Source organism: Temnothorax curvispinosus, unplaced genomic scaffold (genome assembly GCF_003070985.1).
Source record: "Temnothorax curvispinosus isolate PA1 unplaced genomic scaffold, ASM307098v1 QBEX01016430.1, whole genome shotgun sequence".
Lineage (NCBI taxonomy): Eukaryota > Metazoa > Arthropoda > Insecta > Hymenoptera > Formicidae > Temnothorax > Temnothorax curvispinosus.
Genome location: NW_020226210.1, coordinates 332992 through 356173, shown reverse-complemented (window position 1 = coordinate 356173; position 23182 = coordinate 332992). Strand labels below are relative to the sequence as shown.

General features: G+C 42.1%; 1 protein-coding gene across 4 annotated transcripts in view; it reads right to left on the bottom strand.

Annotated features, from left to right (window-relative positions):
* LOC112466624 (Fanconi anemia group J protein homolog) overlaps nt 1-23182 on the bottom strand; it is a 44046-nt gene that overhangs the window by 8210 nt on the left and 12654 nt on the right. For all 4 annotated transcript variants that reach the window (XM_025034817.1, XM_025034818.1, XM_025034820.1 and 1 more), the window contains exon 4: nt 1568-1603. In XM_025034817.1, the coding sequence (XP_024890585.1) occupies nt 1568-1603 (36 nt within the window). The remainder of the gene's footprint in view (nt 1-1567; nt 1604-23182) is intronic.

The window sequence follows — 23182 nt, the reverse complement described above, 5'->3', positions numbered from 1 at the left end:
CTACCGCACTGCCGCGCTGCCGCGCAACCCCCGACACGTCCCCCCGTGGGACGGAATATGAGGTCGCAAACGACAACGACAACAACGAGGACGAAGATGACGGAGGTGGCGGCGGCGATGGCTGGTCGGTAATGTTACCGCCGATAGGTCGCGTCGATGATTTTTCGGAGTTACGTAATGGATGGGAATCGAGGGATGGATATATGTTCGCGCTTCGACACCAGCTATCAAGCTCCGCACCATCAAGATATTCGTCGCGACTGCGAATGTCAACGCTGGGAAAATACCTTATGCCTTCCGCGTAAAATCGGATTAAATTTTCTCTCCAACTTTCTTCGCGACTGAGAGATAATAATATACGCGTTTCTTAGTACACATTTTTCGCTCCCTCAAAAAACACGTCGCGTAACGAAAAAAATTCGAGCGCGACAAGATTAGCGCAAAATCGCGCTAATGAAAGAGTAAATGATTCCGTTATTGAATTATATATATCAGTCCGATGCACTCGATCACGTTGAGATGTGCGGGTACGCTGATATTATTTCGAGAGCTCATGAATAATGGACGGCGCGTATTAGTGTTGCAAATGTAACATTAGTTACATTCAAATCAAAGATAATGATAATCATTAACCGTAATTTACAAATAATATATGATTTTGATTATTCCAGAATGCGCAGTAATTTTCACCGGCGCAAATCCGCATGCGGTCCCGCGATTGCTAACGAACCGAAAACTATAGTCTGCATTGCAATTGTAAATTCATTTTTACAACCTATTATGCTGTCGTCAACTGTCCATTACTAATTAAAGTTAAATAATCAGGTGTCTCTTTCCTTCATTCTTATGTTATTACACTTTATTTATTCATGCCATCGTTAAATGGACAGAGAAACTTTGCTCAAATTCTTGAGGTGTTAATTAAATCCATGGTTAAGAAAAAAATGTATTCCCCGCGGAGCATAGTTAATTTTTATTGATTAAAATAAGAAAAAAATTAGAATTGCGCAAAATAAAAATATTAATGTTAGTAATAGTATTTCTTCAAAAGCACAGAATCTTTCAACAGCAAAAATGTATTGATTACACGAATACATTCGTCACGTCGTTGCATGTTTAAGTTCTTGAGAGAGTATATCCCTCTCGTTCGCGATAAAGAAGCGCGCCGCGGGCAGATGCTAGCAGATCAGGATGCTGTATTAAATATAATAACTGCGGCGGGTCTTCGCGCTTGAACTGCTCGAATTATGTTACATCATATTCGCTTTGTGCTTTTCGAGTATCGCCAACTACAATAGGAGCAGACACCTGGAACGGCTCGCGCAACGTTTCGTTTCGTGTCCGAGGATACAATGTATTCACTAAACCACGTAAAACTGACGGAAATCTCTCTCTCTTTCGAACAACTCGGCAGCATTTTCATTAACAAACGCGTTATCCTATCCGACCGTGTTTTAAACGTAACAGGTGAACACAGGTGAATTTCGAGCGAGCGACATTTTTGGTCGATCGGTGGATTGTATTGACGAGGAATAATAGAAGAAAAATATATTTCTGTGTTACTCACCTGTATCCATCCCATCGCCTCCTTGGAATATTTTCTCTGAAACAGAAAAATATTAAATATTATCAAGAAATGGTAGAAATTCTTGGTAAAAAAATGTGCTTCTTAGGTAAACAAAATTTTACGATAAAAAAATTATTTGGTACGATCAAAAACTGCCGAAATAAAAATTCAAAAAATATACAAACAAGTTATACTTTGTATAACTATATATAATAAATTATCAATTACAATATCTTTTTTGTCCTTCTCTGACAAAATAATTTATTTAAATTTTTCGATGTTGACATTATACGAAGAAAAAAAATTGTTCTCTGACCTATATTTTACCATCACAGTCAGACTGCCGACACGAGATTTAGACGTAAAACGCGCGGAAAGGGAGACATGAAAATTACTATGCGCGAACCAACGCGCTGCCGATGCGAGGGAAAAAGAAATAAAGGCAAAGAAAAAATCCCGGGGGCAACACGAGCCGCGTTGAAAAGATCCTCGCTAATAGGCATTATATTTTTCGTTCTGTACATTACGAGAAGCAGTCGGATTATACGGGCCTGTCAGCGGGCTAATAACTGGTCTAAGGCCCGCCCCGCATCTGATACGGGAAAAAGGACCCTTTCCTATACATTGTGCGCATTAAATACTAATCGCAACGCGCGCGCGAGCGCGAGCGCGATATAATGGCATCGAGGTAGGCGATATACGTGTGGCAGCTTCAAAGGGTGCCGACTTGAAAAAAAAAAAGAAGAAAAATACGTTCCATAAGACGTCAATATGCGATCATTTTCGTGAGACTTCTTCCGTCATTTTTATTAAACAAAGATAATCCCATAATCCGTCTAAAAATAAACCTATTGAGATCATATATTCCTTCAACTTTAAAAAACTCATATCTAGGAACAAAAGAGAATGAAGCTGGAAATGGATAACAGCGTCCGTTTTGTGTTACTGAGTTCGCCGCGTATCGTTCTTTCTATAGCTCTCGAGAGAGAATAGACATGCCAAAAACGGTGTAACCCGCTCTCGCGCTGTATACCGTTATTAAAATAGCGCCTTCGTATTTCCAATCGCCACGCGCTAGGCCATCGGCCATTTTACTGTCGCCGCACGGCGATCCCTTGCCCCAGTGTGGTCGGTTGCTGCAATTTCCTCCCTCGCTCGCTCCGAAACGCGCTGTGCCCTCCAAAGGGGTTGCTCAGGCTGATGCTCCTCCACCAAGGGGTCGCCGCACAGAGGGTTCATCTCTCATGCGAGGTGGGTTGATGGCACGGAATTTCACCCCCGTGGGGTCGACCGCGGAGAGATATCCCGGGATATTATCCCTCGGGAAGCCGTGTAATGAAACCGTTCCGGCACCCCCGTGGCATTATTCCCTCGCCGATGTAGCTTGCCACCCTCCGCGAGGGATATAGGTACATGATATCGGGCACAGCTGCACGTCGGTACCGATACGCCCCCTCCCTCCTTTTTTCACGTGTGTCGTCCCTTAGCGGAGGATAAACATAGCAGAGCTCGCGTCAGCAACGACAGCATCATTAAGAAATCCCCAAGCTCCATTACACGAGCCCTTTACCCTTTTTAGAATCGGCCGGTCGCCATTTTCTACCAGCTTCTCGCGAGGGGTGCATAAAATGAATACGCGATAGAACATCGCGCGTTTGCAGAGGGCTTTCTGACGTTTGAAACGTACGAATTATTGCTCATATAAAAATAAAAACTTTCCATTTTTTTCATCAGATATATAATTGCAAGATGTAATCGCGGGTGTGATTTTAAACCCTTCGGGCGGGAGAGAAAGGTGATAGAAAAATTTTTTAATACGCTTATAATATGAAAGAGGCAGTTTTATAGTTATAGTTGTTAGAACATAACAGAAAATCATTGTTTCGAGTTTATATTTAACGAGGATGGACTGTCGGAGAGAGAGAGAGAGAGAGAAAGAGATAGCAGCATGTGCTACGGGCATCGTTATTAGTGAATCCACGTAATTGCTTTATCCCCTCGCATGTATCATACCAGCATTTTTCGATTCTCCTCCATATTCACAGATAACGAGATATCGTGTGTCGAAAGATGGTAGTTTTTGAAAACGACAGCGCGCTGTGCACGAAAGTTATGTCGTACACGCAACGAGGAAAACAATAATTTGCAATCGTCTTTCCTTCATCCAAATAATATCTTATTGAAAATAATAAGAAAAAAAATTGTTGTACATTTCAGATATTTTTTGCACGTTGGCTAACAATATGAATAAAGGATATTTAGACGTAACATGATAACGGTTCACCACGCGTACGAAAAAGGGATTTTCGTACACGAATGCGTTCTCTTTGAGCGCACAGAGCACAGATGCCATAATGTTCATATCTTTTTGTGCCTTTTATACGTTAACATACGTTATATGAAAAACTTCTCATTTATGTGTAATTTTTCTGCGATTCACTCGAGTCGCATCTTGCATTTCGTCTGCGCTCCATTTTCTTTTATCTGATTCCGCTCGTATCATTTTCCTCCGGCCATGTTATCGCTAATAGACGCGCTACATTAATCAGTAATTAATATCTACCTACGTATGTAATTATCGCATAATAAATCGCCTATGCTAAACTTATCCTCAAAATTTTCTCGAAACATCATCAAAGCTTTCTCCCTGAAAGTTCTCCTATCAAACTCTTTTGCCTTCAATTTCAAACGCTATCTCGTTATTTTATTTCTGATTAAATATTTCAGAATACAGAAATATTAAATTTGGCCCATTCAAACTTTTTTCCATTGAAATTTCAGCGATGAGTTACTCTCTCCCTCTGAACGATAAGGTAATTTTTCTTTATCTTCATCACTTTCATATTGGAATCGTGTTGCCTTTAAGGTAGTTTTCTTGTCCTTATACTAGAGAAAATCGATTTTCTATAGATTTTCTTGAAACTGTGACTATACGTTAATTTAGGTGTGCTTTATGCGTGGTATAAATTTCAGTACCTCTTCCGATATAAAAAAATCAAGATACTGAGCCTCAAAGTTTCAACTTTTACTAATGAAAAGGTCTTCCAGGCCAAACGGTAAGAGATACAAGGTTAATCAAGAGGACCAAAGTTTCTCCTCTCGTCGAGTTCTATGAGAAAAAAATGCCAAAATTAAAAAAAATTTAATTAAAAAATTTTTTTGGTAAAAATTGAAACTTTAAGGCTCAGTATCTTGATTTTTTATACCGGAAGAGGTATATTCACAGTTTCAAAAAAATTTATAGAAAATCGATTTTCTCTAGTATAAGGACAAGAGAACTACCTTAAATCAAAATCCAACAAATGATGATTTTAGAGAAAGACAGGTTACCATGAAATGAGTTTTTTCAATATATATATCACATATTGGTCTATAGTTACCTAGTCCATTCTTATAATTGCACAGTAAGCTTATAATATAATCTCAGTTCTGAATCTAACCGCGGAAGCTATCCACAGAAGCGTCGGCACGTTTCTTCAGATCGTTGACTTTGTCCATTCAACGAAACCTACGTCCTGTAGCAATAGCACCGCGCGCGCACAGAAGCGGGGGCCCCGTTTCTCGAGGGCCCCATACGAGAGAGCAGTTTCCGATTCGCCGTACAATAATATGACGGAAATGTCAGTCAATTAATAAGCATAACGAACCTGACTAATTTCCGCCTTTGTTCCGCTGCGCGACTGGAATGGTTGAATGAGTGGCCATTATGCGCGTGTATATGTGCGGCCTTTATGATTGGTCAGATCCGTATCACGACAGCCGGTTCCGCTTTTACCGTGCCGAGGCCCGCGGCCGACGCGGCGAAACCTCGTGAACCTTTTTAACCGCGTGCACGTGCCGACGGGATATCGTTTTCGTTCTTGGTCCTGCAATCGCCCTCCCCACCTCCTCTCTTCCGTCACTCGCTTCTTTTTTTCTTACGCCTGCATCTTTCGTCGTGCCGCGGTTCTGCGACCGGTGTAATGGCGGAGAGAGAGAGAGAGAGAGAGAAAGAGAGAGAGAGAGAGAGAAAGAAACGAAAAAGAAACTGGTGGCAGTATGACACAATCATCGTATATCGCAGTAGATTTTTAATCTAATTAAGCATAAATTATCTACTAAATTATCTACTGTATGTCTATAATATGTCATAATAGGTCTAATTTAGTAAACATGTAATTAAATAGACCAGGAATTAATCTAATTTAATAAACATCTAATAATTAAATAAATTAGAAATTGTCTGTTTAATCATTTATACAAGCATCGACTAATTTAATAACACAAGCTAAAACATATAATTCTTGGCTTGCTATATAAATAAGTATATAATTCAAGAAGTATTAATATTATTATCTATATAAATGTGGTGGATACATCCTGATCTCGAAACAATTTCCTTAAACAAATCCGAATAAAACGGTCGAGCGACAAACGTGCAACCGAGAAATTTTATAGTCACAAAATACCATATACCGTCGAAATATTCGAGAATGCAGAAAACTGGGGAAAAAATGCAGTTCCAAAATCAGTATTTCATGCAAACACGAATTGCGTTTTTATATTCATGGAAATATCCAAACACGCTAGGTGAGAAACCAATGGTTATGTGCCAAACGCGCGTCGCTGCGCCTTCTTCGTGCTTTCATTGTACGATTGAAAAAAATATTTGCGCACATTTTCGAGCACGATTTTACGTTTTTTCGCCGCATCTTTTCTCGCACATTTTTAGCGATTTTAAAATTTCACATACATTTCGTCATTGTATATCTGTAATTAAAAAAAAAAAAATAAAACTTAAAAAATATTGCGTATAAAATCAACTCTTCTTCTAAATCAAGCGTTAAGCATTCCACTAAAAATAACAAATATTCCTTGAGTGACGAATAAGTAAACTTAGTTTAACATATTACGAAAACAAGTAATAGTTAGTTATTGGAATCCATTCCGTGCAAATACATAGACCGCGAGCGAAGATTAAATAATAAACGTTAATCGGTTTTATGGAAGCGTTTCATTTCGCACATCGGAAGAATATTATTTTTATTATTTTCAACGATAACAATCGCCACTGTTGAACCGAGCAGAAATCACTCTTCGGTTTCGACCGATTACTTGAAAACTTTTCCAAGGGATTGCGAGCAATGGAGGCGGAAGGGGTTGGAGATTTCGCTGAAGGATCATCGCGCTTTAAGCATTTTCATTTCGTGGCATTTCTCCGGACGCGAAGGGCCGTAGGAAGAAAAAAAAGAGGCAGAAGGGGAAAGGTTCGCGATGGCGTCGTGGGATTCGTTGCTGATTGGACGATGGCAAGGGTACGCATTTTTAGCCACCCTTCGGATCTGCCCTCATTGTCATTTTAATTTCGATCCCCTTGGGGGCCAACGGAAGGGTGGGGCGTAACAGGGGGAACGCTATAGGAGCTACGCACCCTTGGCAAGATTGGCTCGACGACGCAGAAACTGGTTACAACGGAAACACGATGAGATTATACCGGGTGTCCTAAAGTATAGAGATAGTAAAAGAATTTTACAGATATTTATAACTCAAGAGATTTCGCTTTATTTAAATTTCATTTAATTATTTACCGTGAAAAAGTACAAATATGTTAATTTGATTATTTTCCCCAAAATTATGTGACTTCTTTAATTATAGTCACCATTATATTTTTTATATTCATAGTTAATATTCTTTATATGTATAAGAAAATAATGTTCGTCACAGGAGCATTGTTCTTAATTGCATAGTTTATAAAAATTACCAGTTTAAGTACCAATACTATTTCACTGTAAGAGTTACTCTTTTTCTTAGCGTAATTATATGCTTAACTTTTACGACTTCGTGTCTTGTTAATTTGTCCGGATACAAATCCTCTATGCATAACCGATAGCTATCGCAAGCGATCGAATATCGGTGTCGATCAAACGGCGGACGACAGGTCGTCTTGAAAACGCGAGAGAGGAGATCCCGATAGGAGCAGAAACGGATTAAAAAAGAGGAAGACAGGCAGCTAGCGGGAAAGAGAGAATAAGGTAACAAAAAAATGTCGGAGAAGTAGGAAGAGGATGGTTAAAGGATGGCAAGCGGCAACGGGGATGGGTGCCTTTCATCCTCTTCCTCTTTTCCTCCTTCTCCTCCTCCTCCTCTCGCCGAGGTTTTCCGCAGGAAGAGCACAACCCCCGGCTGCGTGTGACAGCCATTTTAATTCCGAGCCCCGAGGGGGCCCCTGATTTTCATTCCCCATGATGGAACATCACCCGCCTGCCCACCCCCGCCGCCGCCTCATTCCTCTTCCACCACTTCCCTCCTCCTCCTATGCGGCGAAAAAGCTTTCAGACCGCATCCGCGAGCATGAGGGAGCTCGGATGAGCACCATGCTCGGCGCCGCGCCGGCTATCTTGGCTGTCGCATAGCGAATCAAATAAAAGCTCTCGCTGTGGGGTTGCAGGGATGAACCGCCGTCGTTTAATTTCGGAAATAAGAACTCCGCCAGCGCGCTCGAAGGCTGCTCACTTCCCGCAGGCACCATTATCGGCTAATCGACGAAATCTAGCTGATGCCAGCCGATGATTTATTTTCTTATTAGGCAAGAAAGGGAGACTTTGCGAAATTTGTTGAAAGTCGCTTCGTGCGACAGTCTGTTCGATGTGCCGACTTATTAATAATTCTAATACGCACGCATATAGAAAAGTTCTTACAATAATTCCAACAAGTATATTATATTATAAATATCTTTCTATCCATATTATTTTTAGATGTGAATACATCACGGAAGCATTTAACCATAGAACAAAACCACAGAATTCAAATTCTTTTTTAAATAAAAAAACATGGAAAATTTAATAAAAATATGTGTATGTGTGAGCGCGCGCGCATATGTATCTGAATTATTATTTCTAATTTTAGTCACATCGTGTTTTCTAAAGACCATTCATTTTTCGACGTTTAAACCCCCTCAACGATGGCGCGGTACTTCGCCATCGTCGACTCCTCTTTTTTCCACCACAAGCTGAGCTAATACTCCGGCGGAGATAGACGCACGCGAAAATTGCGTCTTTCTTCGCGCAGGTAGGTGCCTTTTCCGCGGCGCGGAACGACGACAGCCGTGCGATATCTCGCTGCAGCATCTCGTGCACCGTCTTTTTTCCTCATTATCCTCCGTCCAACCCCGTGGCACTACCACTCGTCGTCGTCGTCATCGTCGTCGTTCGTCCCCATCCTCACCGCCGTTCACTGACTCACCGGGGGGCGTCTAATAATGTCGCCAGCCAGCCGTTCCACCCCCGGCTCAACTATCTATCCCTCCCTGTCACCTCCGCGCACCCCACATCACCGGATGTGCGGCTGTGGAAGGCGGCCGGGGTGTTGGGGGTGGCGGCGGGCCGCGCCATATCTGCCGCCGACAAAATGAGCCTCGCTTAGCCGACCATCCCCGCGTGCACCCCCGTGCACGCCATCCTGCCGCCAACCCCTCCGGCCGTGGGTGAAGCAGCGAGAAAACGATTCGCGCCACCGGCTAGATATCCCAGCGACGAAGTTTTGCACGGAACCGCACAGGGCACATTGTCCCGGCTGGGCCATTGTCTCGTTTCCTCGAGAACGAAATGGCCGTATTGGAGCTTTGGAACGTTTTCTCCGATCATTTTCTAAATCCGAGCAATTTTTATATATTTTTTTTTCTCTCGACTCTTCCTTTCACGTTATGTCCCTACTACTCCCCTTAATCATTCGAATGAATAATTCAAAAATTATTCTTAAATAAAACGATCGGAAAATATAGTTAAGGGAGTTAGGGGAGGCATTTCGCCGCCGTTGTAAACCGTAAAATTGAAATCTTTTCAAAGTTCAAAATTACGGTTGACTTAAAAGAAATCATTTTATTGCCAAACCTATCAAGTTTCGTGATCGAGCAAATAGATTTTTTTGAGCGATAGGAAACGCGGCTTAGATTCGGGGGAGGATTATTTGAAAATCGAAACTGGGTTATTGAAATTTCGTTTCGCCGCTCGCAGATCCGCCAGTAAAACGATACCCTTTTTCCATAGATACATTCAATTGAATATCGAAATACGTTACAACAAAAATACGCAACGCAGTATTTAGCGGAAATAGATTATATTCCTGGTTAGATTGTTACAGTACTTCTCTTTTATACATGTTACCTTTTCAACCTTTTTAAATTAATTACGTTTGGATGTTACTTGATAAATTTCATTTATTGCGCGCTTACATTTTACAAGGTGCATCGCGATAACAATAACAATTTTAACCATGATTTAAAAATGACATTTTCCAGGACGATCGGTGCGCGAGATTGTAGCATCCAATTGTGGCTTTGTATCAGCGCGACGCGACGCAACGCAGAATGTGAAATTAATTAATTTCATAATTCATAAGCAATTGTATGCAATAATGTATAAGGTTGACGTAATATGCCCTAGCCGTAACGTTTGCAATCTCGAAATGGCATAATTACACGCGCGATAATTTTATTATTTGTAATTACGAATGCACAGGACGTTCCGTATCCGTGCTTCAATTAAAAACGTCCCATTAAAAACACAAATCGTCATCATCGCTGTAAAGATGATATATATATGAAATTGCCGAAAGAAAATAGAGACAAAACACCCTGTATATAATTGCGAAGTGTGCGTATGTGTATAATTAAAATATTAATTTTACAGAAATATATCGCAGGTGCTCGATGTTTTCTAATTCTCATCGCGAGTTGACCCAACATCGAGCGAGATATGTATCTTTATTTGTTTCACGTGTTATAGCCAAAACTTTTTCCCCGTACTGTATTTTGACTTCCGAATCGCTGGTTCTCGCCCTGCAAAATGCACGACCGGCCGTCGAACGCAACTATCAAGTAGCAATATCCTGGAGCAGACACGTGCAACCGCGAACAAAGCATTCCGATTTCAGAGAGATAGTGATCAAAGTAACTTCGGTACGTGGCCCGCGGAGCAGATCTCACGCTGTGAATGCAATTTATTGTTTCTCACTCGTGAAACGCCGGGCGCAACCGGCAGCCATCGAGCGACTTGTAATCGTCGATGATCAAGTAGCAATTAGAGTGGCCCGGAGTACGAATTCGCCCCGTTCGGAAAATGGAGGCCGCGGGAGAGCCTTCTCGCCCCTCCCCTCCCGAATGAATCACTCTGTGGCCCGCTCGACTTTATGACGCGCGGAATGCCGTGTGCAAATATGGCGCCGTCAAACGGTTAAGTCCGCGCGATGGATCATCGCGCTGAAAATTTGATGAAGTGTCTGCGCACCGAAGGTGCATAATTGGTCGGTTTGATATTCCCGAGGTCGTTGTGGATCGAGTTTCGAAAAGATCGGAAGCACCACATCGAATGTCGGATCCGTACAGTGCACAAAACTTTTAACTTTCATTTTTCAACGTGTTTTTCTACGCGCTAATTGCATATTGGTTGATACGTGAGTTGCGTTGCGGATTTCCCGCAAGGTTCGGTCGAAGTATCAATATTTTATAGGATATTGCATTCTCGAAATATGCAATTTACTTTGTACAAATTCTTCTCAATATGTGGCAGTTATTCCTCTATAATTGACAAACATTTTACCACATTCTCTATATTGTTATTTTTTAAAAATTAACTCAATATAGTGGATGCATACATCACATAAAAATCAGTTTACAATTTCACCTAATACGCTTGTATCTAAAATCCCGGAGAATTATTTGTTCAACATAATTTCAACATTTGTTCAACATAAGTTCAACATTTGTCCAACCGTTTCAATTATAATTAATTTCGATACCAATTCAGGGAAAGATGTCTGTTTGAGATTATCATCACAGCCATTGAACATAGCGCAAAAGCGGGGAACATGTCACGACCAACGTGCGAATGTTCAATATCTGCGAAAGTGCAGTTGGCCGGGCGCGAGTTAGACAGGGAGTCTCTCAGATTGGATCACTCGGTAGATTATTTGGCTTTATGGTGCGGGGAATATACTATGCCAATATGACGTAGAGGGCTTGTTCACAGCGAGGGTGGTGGTAGCCATGGTAACGGCGGCACCCGCGAGTGTCGGCTCCAACGCCACCAGAATCCCTCATCTCCCTCCTTGCCCGGCCACCCTCTGTGCTACCACCTCCCCTCCCCCCGCGCCGCTCGATAGCCCCCTAACCCTCCCTCCGTCGGCAAAGCCGCCTCTCGCCCACCCTCGTGCTAGCGTCAGCACCCTTCACTCGTCTCCCTCCGCCCCGCTCTCTCTCTACCCTCTTCGAGGGTGAAAACCACCCCTAAAACCATCCTGTAACAGATATACATGTATATACATACGCGCGTATATGTATATAATATACATATAAAGAGAAGAGATATATATATTTTCTGTTTCATATATATATATATATATATATATATATACACGCAGGACGCTCCTATGCACACATACACGCGCGTACATATAGGCAAGCAGGGTATCTACCGCCTCCACGATCAATATGGTGGACAGACGCACCGACACCCTCCAGGGGAAGGCCAACTCGATTTACGAAATTTCGTCCTTCTCTCGATTCTGCCGAGCACTTTTTTTTCAACAGACACGGCACCGCCGCGGAGAATGGCGTCGCGACAGCTCCACTCGATTTCGGGGAATGGAGTCCAATACACGACGGAGATATATTAATTGCGAATTTTTTTTTACAATGGCGCACGCTCAAGGACCAAAATTACTCGAAACGACAGCGTAAGAGTCGCGAACAATGGAATGACGTTCTGCCATCTTGCCTTTCGCGAATTTCTTTCCTCGTATGCATTCTGCACGATAAGGATCGAGAGGTTCGCTGTTGGATTTGTCGCGAGCGTACAAGAGCGGCGGACAGACGAAAATAAAAATTTGTGAAACGATATTTCGAGCTACCGCATTAAGTCGATCGCGATGAACGAACGATTGATGGAAGCTGGAAGGGAGATAAACGTATCGGCGTATGAAAACGGACAGATCGCGATTGATGGGATCTAAAGAACCCCCGGGGTGTACTTTTGCGAAGCGTTTAGTTATATTCGCTTCCTCTTTTTCCGCGGGAGTAACTACTCAATAAAAACAAACCGGTAACCGGCCGTGCGTCCGCCGATCGCTCCGGGCCGGCTCGGGATGCCGGCTGCGTCGAATGGATGTCATCGCGCACAAACGGAATTACGAGTTTACTTGTTACTCGCAATCTTTTCGAAAAGCGTTGACGCTGTTTGTTATGATGCGCAACGTTTCTATCCCGGGTCATTTTCGGGTGTTCGTGAACGGCTATCTTACACAACCGATTCCACATCCATTCGTACTGCCGTTGAATGCAATCCGATCAATCTTATGGATGTCACATACTGTGATGGAAACGTCAAGAAGTACTTATAAAACATTTCGAATAAACAGAAAAGTTCTGGTTCCCTTGATGAGAAGAAGAAAAAATCAATATTATTAAAAGAATGATAAAAGTATCACGAACCGTAAATGTAATCAGTATCTTTGAGATTTGTACATACTTAAAATTTACAATAAAAATATTTGATATGTACAAAAGCGATATATATAAACGGTCTAATCAGATATCTCTGTTGTAGAGGATAAAAAGGCTAAAAGAAAAAAATATACACACATCAATAATAAATAATTTCTTGCAAAGATAGTTAATTGCAAAATATCTGTGCGGTAATCTCGTAGAAGTATTAAAAATTAATTTCGGAATTTAATACAGTCTCACTCAGCGTACGCGTAAACTTAACAAATTGATTTCAAATAGCTTCGCACAAAGCAGAAACTGGATCGCACCGGGTTATTCCCGCAGCCGCGAGAATTATTGTCCCGGGTTAATTACCGTGGGAACATTACGCGGTATGCGGAAGTTAATAAAAACTTTCGGAGCGCGAATATAAACGCAGGTTGCCACGCAAAAGTATGACGCGTAAATACATTACAATTTTCCGCGTTTCGCATCCAATTTATTTATTATTGACCGGTGCCGGTATTAATGTCCGCGTTATGTTTATTCATCAGTAAATTATCGGGCGAACGTCCAATTTATTTTTCGTGCGATATATCTCCCTCTGCAATATATCCTTATTTAATCACCGCGACTCATATCTCTGCTCAATAAAATATCAAGGCATTGAAAATATATTTTTTTGATATTCGATAAATTTCGTCGTTCGCATTTGGCCAGTTAATACTACAATTCGACACCGAGCTGTCAAATATTTACGAATCACGATTCGGTCGCATAAACTCAACACAATGAACTTCTTCATAACAATCTGAATATTAGGCAAAAAAAAAATATAGAAGAGACTTCGTATTTAGCGCTATATGCGACACTAAATAGATATGAGAATGCTAAAGATCTCATACAAAAACATATACTACGTTTACGCGAGCGTTACTTCTGTAGTAACTTACGATATATCACTCGTTTACGTGGAGTAAATTATTGTAAGTTACTACAAAATCCCGTTTACGCGAAGGAATTATCATAGAAGTAACGCTCGCGTAAACGTAGTACTAGACGACCGCAGGAAAAAACCATTATTAATGGCGCGCTTAAATTATATCAGGGAAGAGTTCAGGTGTGCAAACAAGCCCGCGGCTAAAGTTGCCAAAAGCTTGGGCGCAGCACCGCAGGATTTTAATCCTTCGCCCGACGGCGATTCCGTTGATTTTCAAAACGCAAAACGACACGTCGCCCCTCAGGGCGAGGCACGCCCATGAGAAGTAAGATGGATCTGTCGATACATCGCCTGAAAGCGCGCAGCTTTCGATTTTCAGTTACGGCGAATGCGTTTTTAAACGTCGGCCCGGCTAACAGTATTTGCGTCGCCGTGAGCGAGAAGAATTTTATTTGCACTACCATTCCCATCCTCTTCTCTGCCTCAAAATAGAAATCACCGGAGATGTATCAGCGGTACAAAAGTGAGCGGTTTAACGCGTGTCCGGTTTTGAAAATAAAAGGGAACGCGTCTCGTTCCCGTCCCGTCGCTGAAAAAAACGTTCGCCCGATAGATCTGGTTGTGGCACGTAAGAACGTAAGAATGACATGTGCGGAATCATCGGTGGAGGTATACGCGATGCGAAATAATACGGTCGAATATAGGTGCCTCATCGATAAATTTAACGAAAAAACTGCTGAAGTTAAAAGCACACGCGTTCACGAGAACGGATTTCCTTTGCGGAACGAAGTCAGGCGTAGGGGGTGACAGTTGGCCTTTTGAAATTCGCATTGTTCATCAACGGCGGCGAGTGGGCAAGCGTTTCGTCGGCTTCTCCGGTTTCAATCGTCTAACCGCTTTCAACGCACATTTCGCCCCCCGCACTCCCAGGGCGGCAATAAAATTCATAAAAACATATGAAAAATAGATCTTTAGAAGGGATCAGTCTAGACCGACCGATTCTTTCGAGGATGCCACGAATATATCAACGCTATCAATCCATGCGAGCAAATAAAGAAGTAATAATAAATAAAACAAAATATATTTGCTCGTATTTTTATTTACAGTTTATAAATTATGTTAACGAAAAATGCGTTAATCGCAAAAAAATACGCGTTTTGTATTTTATATTAGGAATTATAGTTTTTAAAGTATGTATGTGAAACTATCGCTTTTCATCACACAGGCGAAATACGATATTAATGTCGATAGCACACAATTAAAAACAGAGAAGACCCGCCGCATCGCTCGCTGACAAATTATACCGCGATCATGGTAACGATTATCGTCCGGTAATTGACTGTTTCACGCACGCGGAATGAATTATTATCCGGCGGTGAAGCATATACCCACATTGCCATATTTATATTCCGACCGCAAAAGCTGTACAATTAATAGGGGCTATTAAAATTCAATCACGCATGGCGAGACAGAATGAATAAAACACGTTGTAAGCACTAACGCTCCCGCGGCCAGGTAGCCAGAACCTGCGCGCGTACATCGCACCTTCCTCCGGTTCATGACGATATCATTATGCAGTTTGCAATTAGACAAGGATTATATTAATCGGTCACGGAAGAGTGGGCGGTGGAGGGGGAGGGGAGAAGAGGACAGGTCGTTCACCGACCGGACATCGCCGCGCGAGCCGCGGGGAAAGCTTAAGCTCGGCCGGCTCTCATCGATATTTCACGGGGTAACAATTTGTTTAAAATGACCGGCGCATTGATTACCGCCGGTGCTCACCCACACACTTTCGCCCGTTTATAATTAATTCTTACAAACTGCGCGGCGACGGCGACGCTGCGTTGTTCGTATTTAAATTATAAACCGTCGGCGTCGCGCAGTTAATCGCCAGCATTAAAATTCAATTGAGTGTGGGAAGGGACGAAGTTAATGGGACGCCCTGTATGGCATGCAACGTACACACACGCGCTCGTGCGTATGTATATGCGCGGGTATACAGGCATAATCGGACGCCCTCGCACGTAACGAGAGAGCCTCTAGGAAACATAAGGGATCTGATAGGCTTCATAGAGTGCCGCGAGGCTTTGATTGGTCAGCCGGCACGTGCACGCGCGCGTAAAGCAGTATGGTACAGCTGGTTGCATTACTAATTCTCCCGGCTTTGGGTTTATCTATCCTGTGTTCTCTCTCTCTCTCTCTCTCTCTCTCTCTCTCTCTCTCTCTCTCTCTTTCTCTCCCCCGTTCGCCCGCTCGCCCGTCCGCCCGCCTAACGCGAAGTCCATCTCAAACCATGGTCTGCGTCCATCTGGGGCAAATTCGGCCATAGCCTCATCGCGTTAAATCCATTACACGCATTCGTTACGACGAAACGCGTGCGCGCGCGCGCGTCACGTAATTAATTCCGCCAGTAATTTACGCGCTGAAACGTTTATACGTAAGCCTGTAAATGTTAATCGTTTTAAAAAGGGTTGTCAACAGCGAGCGATGTCGATATGATACGGATTTTTAAAAACTCATTTTGCTTTCGGGGAAAATTCGCTTCTCGAGTTCTCTCTTCCGGACAATCTCGAGACAATTTGATTACGAAAGATCGTCAACGCGATATGACGACGAAACTTGAGGCTTGAGAGTGTAAGGTTTGCGATTATGCTGATGTACTTCCTCGATTTTTCGTACTTTTTTTTATAAATTATTTTCGCTACAATAATTTTTATTTTATTTCCATAAGCTTTAATATTATATAAAGAAGAGTATAAAGGCTTTATATAAAGCACATGCACTCTTTTGACGTATCTCTCGACATTCCAGTTCCTTTGTCGCAATTCATTCGCGCCCGGCAGTATCGCATTGTGCTCACACTTCGGACGATTTTTATTCACTTTTTCATCATTCACTAACGACCTGTTTGCGCTAACTACCGTGGCATATAACGCGCGGCCTTATTATCGCGATGGCATAAGAACGGCCGCTTGTTTTCCTCGTTTGTGTTACCCTCGAGAAAAAGAAAGCATGGAGAGAAAGGAGCAGCGAAAGAAACGCGCGGCTTGTTAGTAGTAACTTGTTAGGCGTGTGCCACTCCAATAGGAACTAGGAGAAGACTTCTCGCATCTTCTCCCTTTTCCCCAGCATGCCCGAAGCGCGGAAGTCCCCTGAAGAAAAGGTCTTTCACCTTCGGTTTATCCTCTTTATAAAAAAAAAATATATATATATATATATTTCAGAAAATAAAAAATTCAAAATTGATGAGAAAGAAGGGAAACGTCACGAGGGCAAGAGAGGAATTTTTATTCGAGTGACATCTCTTTCGCCGTTCTGAACGATTAATCAACTCAATAAATTAAATTAAATATATATTTAGCAAATAAAATGTAATTAAACGGAAAATGTTTCTACGTTAAAATTTCACTAAATCCATTTTTCAAGTGAATTCCTTACAGGTACATCAATCTTGAAAGTCGCAAAAGTAATGTGATTCACTAAGGAGAGAGAAAGAGAGAGGAATTATGTCTGAAGAAATATTTGGGATTTCCCAATTAAGCTTGTGGCAAGTTATCTATATACTTAGTGCTAAATTATCCCTGTTTAGAGAGAGTACGTCAGGTAAAATACAATCCTTATAAAATTATCCCGTTACGTTGTATGATATTAATAATATACATAAACATAATATACATAAAATTAATAATATACATAAAGCAAAGCTTTTGAATTTCGACAGCTATCAAAATCCATTAACTATAATATATTCTAACTGCGGATATCTATCACCGAAATGGCGGTACATTATGTACTTTTGACAGTGTCTGTACGCCACTTACGTGGCGGGTATGGACACAGCCAGTATACAGACCCCCTGCGAGGCTGGCGATCAGGGTAAATATGGCCACCGTAATGGCACCCGAGCGACATTTCACTCTTGAACGCGTTAAACGCGCTGCTACTGCGTATCCTTTTTCATTTTAGGTCAAGAATAGGAAAATCCCTGAATAGCTCTTTAGAGACTTAATACCGATTTCATGTACATTATACGCAAAAAATCCACAGGCGAGAGTAAATATTTCTGAAGAATTCTATGTACATGCGTATAATAGCAATATTATATTTAAAAAAAAATAAACTGAGTTCCCCGTTCGGTCCATTGTCGAAATAAAGGCAAATTTTAGTCTTCGCGTTGAAAATGCATGCAATATAGACGCGAGCGTGACGAGCGGTCGACAGTTTAAATACAATTTGTTGACGGATAAATGTGGCAACTGGGTTTTCGCAAACAGGCATTGCATGTGATTTATTTTATTTGTTAACACCGCGGTGTGAAATGTTTTCATATTCGCGATCGACAATCCAACTATTTTCCCCGATTGCAAATAATAACCCGCAAAATACCAAAGATAAATTATAGTTGTAAAATTATATACATATGTATAAAACGCTGGGAGATATTTTAGGTATTATCTTTCTTTGTAGGTACATAGTAATAAACGATTAATATTAATATCGAACAATAATGGTCTAGACATTTGCAAAAACGTTTACGCATCAATAATATTTCATGCAGATCATCTTGAATAATATAAAAGCAGACTTTTTATATCCACGAGAAGAACAATTGAAGTAATGAGTGAATCTGAGTCGGCCACTCATCGTTACGTTTGTGTAACTTCAAACTCAGACTCTATGAGGACCGCGCGCCTTGCGATGTCCTCGCAACCATCAACGGGGGTCCTTCGACGAGCCGTGCGTCCATCCAATTAGAAACAAGATCCGGCTTCAACAACATTCAGGATCTCGAGATCGATTTTGGCGTCCGCTTGTACGCGTCCTCGTCGTTTCTAAAAAGAACCAGTAGAGTAACCTGTCTCGGTAGTTCTCCAAGAGCGAAGGTTGCATCCCGAGAAATCGAAAACCCTCTTCGGAGGAGAGTAAGAGCGAGAATGGGAGAGGCGGGAGAGAGAATCAGGAAGATAGATGAAAAGGTCCTGCAAAATCCTGCCAGGATCCTCCGTCCCCTCCTCGCGCTCTTCTTACCGTGGAAACGAAAACCTCCGCAACGGACAAAGAACAAAAGAGGGAACGAGGCTCGGGCGAGCTTCTCTCATAAAGGCACAAAAGTACATCTTCGAGCTTGGAGAGGCCGCCGACGGGGAAGAGAGAGAGAGAGAGAGAGAGAGAGAGATAGAGAGAGAGGGATGGGAGAGCGAGGCAAAGACGAAGAGAGAAAAGGAGGAGAACAGGGTCTTCTATCCTGCCACTCGCGGATATCTATTCGGTAAACAGACAGACAGATGGACAGACAATGATGCTCATCGCTCGATGGACAAAAGCGTCTATTGCGTAAACACTCGAACAGGACCTGACCCGGGGGCTGCTTCGCGTACAAGATAGTTGGGAGCTACGGGGCGAGAAGGGGGCGAAACGTGAAATTCGTGAAGCACAGCATCCTTCGCTCCAGATCACCGGGGATAAACCGAACCGCGAGAGAGAGCGCTCCTCTTACCGACTTCTTTATTCCGACGTATTGTCGGCGGTGGAGAGATCTCACGACGGCGATAGGATTTACGTGAATCGGAAATTCAATCGTAGAAAAGTAGCGAGAAACGTCCCCGAAATGAGAGGGGCCACCCGGTTCGCTTGTTTCTCTTGGGATCCGATTTCGATCGAATCGATTTCGATCTGTATGTACGACACACTTTTTGAAAGTCCCAAAGATCGCGATGGTTTTTTTATGGACAAAACGGAAAAATATATACTGTGAATATCCGCTTCCGTAGAAGTTCATAAAAAGGTCTTTGTATCGTAAGCTGTAATAATAAAATAATAAATTGTATTGGTTAAAGTTTTTAATCTTGGTGGAATTTGAAAAATAATGTAGCTTTTACTCTCTCAAGAACTCTAAATTAATAATGCCTCTTTTTACTTTCTCAAACGATAGGAAAAACGTCGCAACTGAGATTTGCTTCAAAACTTCTTTTAGAGACAGAACATTGACAAATACCAGCGCGTCGTATTTTGATGACCTTTTTGAGCGATCGAACGTGTCTGAATTATTTCCTTTCCGGGACGCGTGGAGCTCAACGTTTCTACATTACGATTTTACGACTCGTAAAGTGTAGCCCTACCGGATCGCCTGGACTCTCTATCTCTTTCCAGCGCGTATATTTAATTAAAGGAATTAGAAGCGATATTACACGGCGGTTCGGTCGACGGATTTACGCCGTCCCCCTTCTGCCGCGCTCCACGTACGCGGTAGGATCCGCGTGTATCTATCTATCCCACGAGACTTTTTGCACGCCCAGATTTCCCATCGAGATCGTAGACTACCGACTACTTCCCGAGGCGACTCCCGCGGGGAAATAAGTCGGCGAAATGAATCCGCGCGTGACTTTTCCCGCGGGAGTAAATTGAGAGAGCTCTGCGATGCGAACTTGCGCACGAAACGGCGCGTTGAATATTAACGTATATATATATGAAATTCTCTCATCCAAATGCGATAACTTTGAATATGAGGACGTATCTCAGTTTTCGAACTCTCAACTATCAATCGGTGACTTTTAATTCCCAGTTCGCGACCAATTCCCATTCAAACTCTTGGCTCTATACGGCAAATTCGAGGCAAATTACGGCAGCTTTGAAAACACGTACCAATTTTTCTTAGAAAATAATACGGATCACTCTGCAAATCGTGATAAGCATAATTAAATAGGTTATTTAAAGTCTCAAGAAGTAGTAGTTTTATTCTTTTTCCTCTTATACACTCAAAGGACCTGGCTATTCGAAAAATCCGTCAAATTTCTTAAAATTATTTTGTCTCCATGATAAAATCAGAGGCGAAGAATTTAAACAGGTTACGTATACCTTTAAATTAGTATAATTTCTTAGATTATAGATGATACGAAATATTAAAAACTACATTTAATCATTTTCAAAAAATCAAATTTTCACGCAAACTATAAAAATTAAATTCATTGCGATATATCTTATTATTTCTTCTCTATAATAATTTCTATACTTCACTATGAGATAATATTTTATATATTCACGTTATGCATTATATTTTTCGTTACTACACAAGATTTTACATTATGTAAACAATTAATTCTTCATCCTTTAAATAAATACAACAATTTTGTTATACTCCATTTTAATTCGCAAACTTCTCGTCGCCTCAGCATGAACCTTCATTAGTACTCTCCCAGCTCCAAGTTAATTTTCTTGAATATTCTTTCGAAATATTCAGATGAGGAGCATTTCAATTGATCTCCCCATCTGCGTTCATCGGCGCGGCCTAACGAGTTCAAAGCCGCGCCGATTCTTAATGACTCAGTTTCTCGCATATTTCACGTTTTACACGGCGCGTGTATAAGCGGCGCGTGCGCGCGGGAGGCCTCGTTATCTCAAGAAGATTCTTTATCCCGGATTACAAACGACAAAGGAATAAATTGTTTTCGAGAAATCTGCCGGGCACAAGCAGATCGGAGCTCTCGCTAATAGTGCTTTCTACTCTGTCGACTCTTCCTTGTTCTTCCCTTCGTCTTTCTCGGGGGGTAGCGCGAACACGAGTAGTACCCACTGTTAGAGGTAACTCACCCTCTTTTCCGAGGACTACCCCCTTCCTTCATATTTTACTTCTCTCTCTTTCTCTCTTTTTCTTCATCTCTATCTCTCCGTCTATCTTTGTTTCTCTCCTTCAAAAAACAGAAGCGAATAAGAGATCGTAGAATCGTAGTGAAGCGGCAAGAGCAAGTATGTAAGCCGAATGAGGAGGGCGAACTGCACGGAAAGGTGAGGAGAAAGAGGAAAGGAGAAAGAGAGTCGAAGTGCAGCGAATCGTGCATGTATATCCGTGGTGCGCGTGGATTCTCTCTCGCGGACGCGTCTCTCTGTCGACACGCACGTGTGTATACATCGACGGAAGCGCACAGAAGCTTCGTCTCTTCGGGACGACGAGAGACATGGAGCGAATAAGAGAGAGAAAGGGAGAGATAGATGGAGGAGGGAGATAGGAAGAGGGAGAGAAAGAGAGAGATAGAAACAGAGAGGCAGAAAGGCAGAGAGAAAGAGCAAGAGAGAGAGGTAGATAGATAGAGAGAGAGAAAGAGAGAGAGAGAATCTCTTCGAAGACTCATGGGTATAGGTGAGCCTCTATAGAAGGTCCGATGGGCGTGGTGCCTGTGACGGTTTTCGCCCAATGGGAATTCAGAATCCTCCTGGCTAGGAGCACAATGTACATGGGCACTTTGTGTGCGATGGAGACCGTCTACCTCCTCGACAAAGAACGCGAAGTCGAATCCGAATGCCGTGTCCCCGAGAAACCGATTGTCAGGAGAGCGCAGCCTCTTCCTGGACCTCCACCATCGGAGGTCGGCGAAGAGCGGCGGTGAACGGGATCGCCGATTGCGCGCCGATCCAGCGTTACGTCGCTCGATATACGTTCCGGAGTTCGTCGAATGCACGACATTCGGACAGTCGATATACCGTGATAGGGAGATAATTTACTCGTTATCAAAATATTTCAAAATTACAAAATATTAATTTCGATCTTTACCGCGACGTTTTTATTGTGACTTTACTTCCTTCCGGACGTTTCATTGTCAATTTTCGAATTCGAAGTAAAATCGCTGGATGTTTAGTTGTCAATTTCAAACTCGAGGTAAAATTGCATAAATTTTATCACATATTAAAATCTCATTACAGTCTATAGATCATTTCTTGTATTATTTTAAACATTCAAACATAAAATTAAATAAATGACTTTTTACTCTGTGCGGTTATATGAGGTAATTACAAGATCGATTGTTAGTGTCCTACATCGCGAGACACGGTTGCAAATTTTACGTATCGTTCTTCACGATTCCACTCTATCGAATAAAAGTTGAAGAAGGAAGTATAAAACGCGAAGCGGAAAGGGAAAGCGGCAAAACTGTTTCGCGAAATACGACGCGGCGCGTTGTGACAGTGAAAGTTCCGGGAACTCTCACGATTGCATTCAGCCATCGTTAATTATTTAGCACAGTAAATTAAGCGCGAAATGAAAAGACTCGCTCATAATTACGCTGTATATCGCGGCATACCCTTGTATTTAGAGATCGCCAATAGCACGTATTAACATTCGTTGAAATCGGCCTGTAAAAAACTTACGATCTGCACGATTGACGGCGCATAATACGGCTGGCGTCTCGATAGAGCAGACTCGCTCCGAGTCTCGCGAGATCGATAC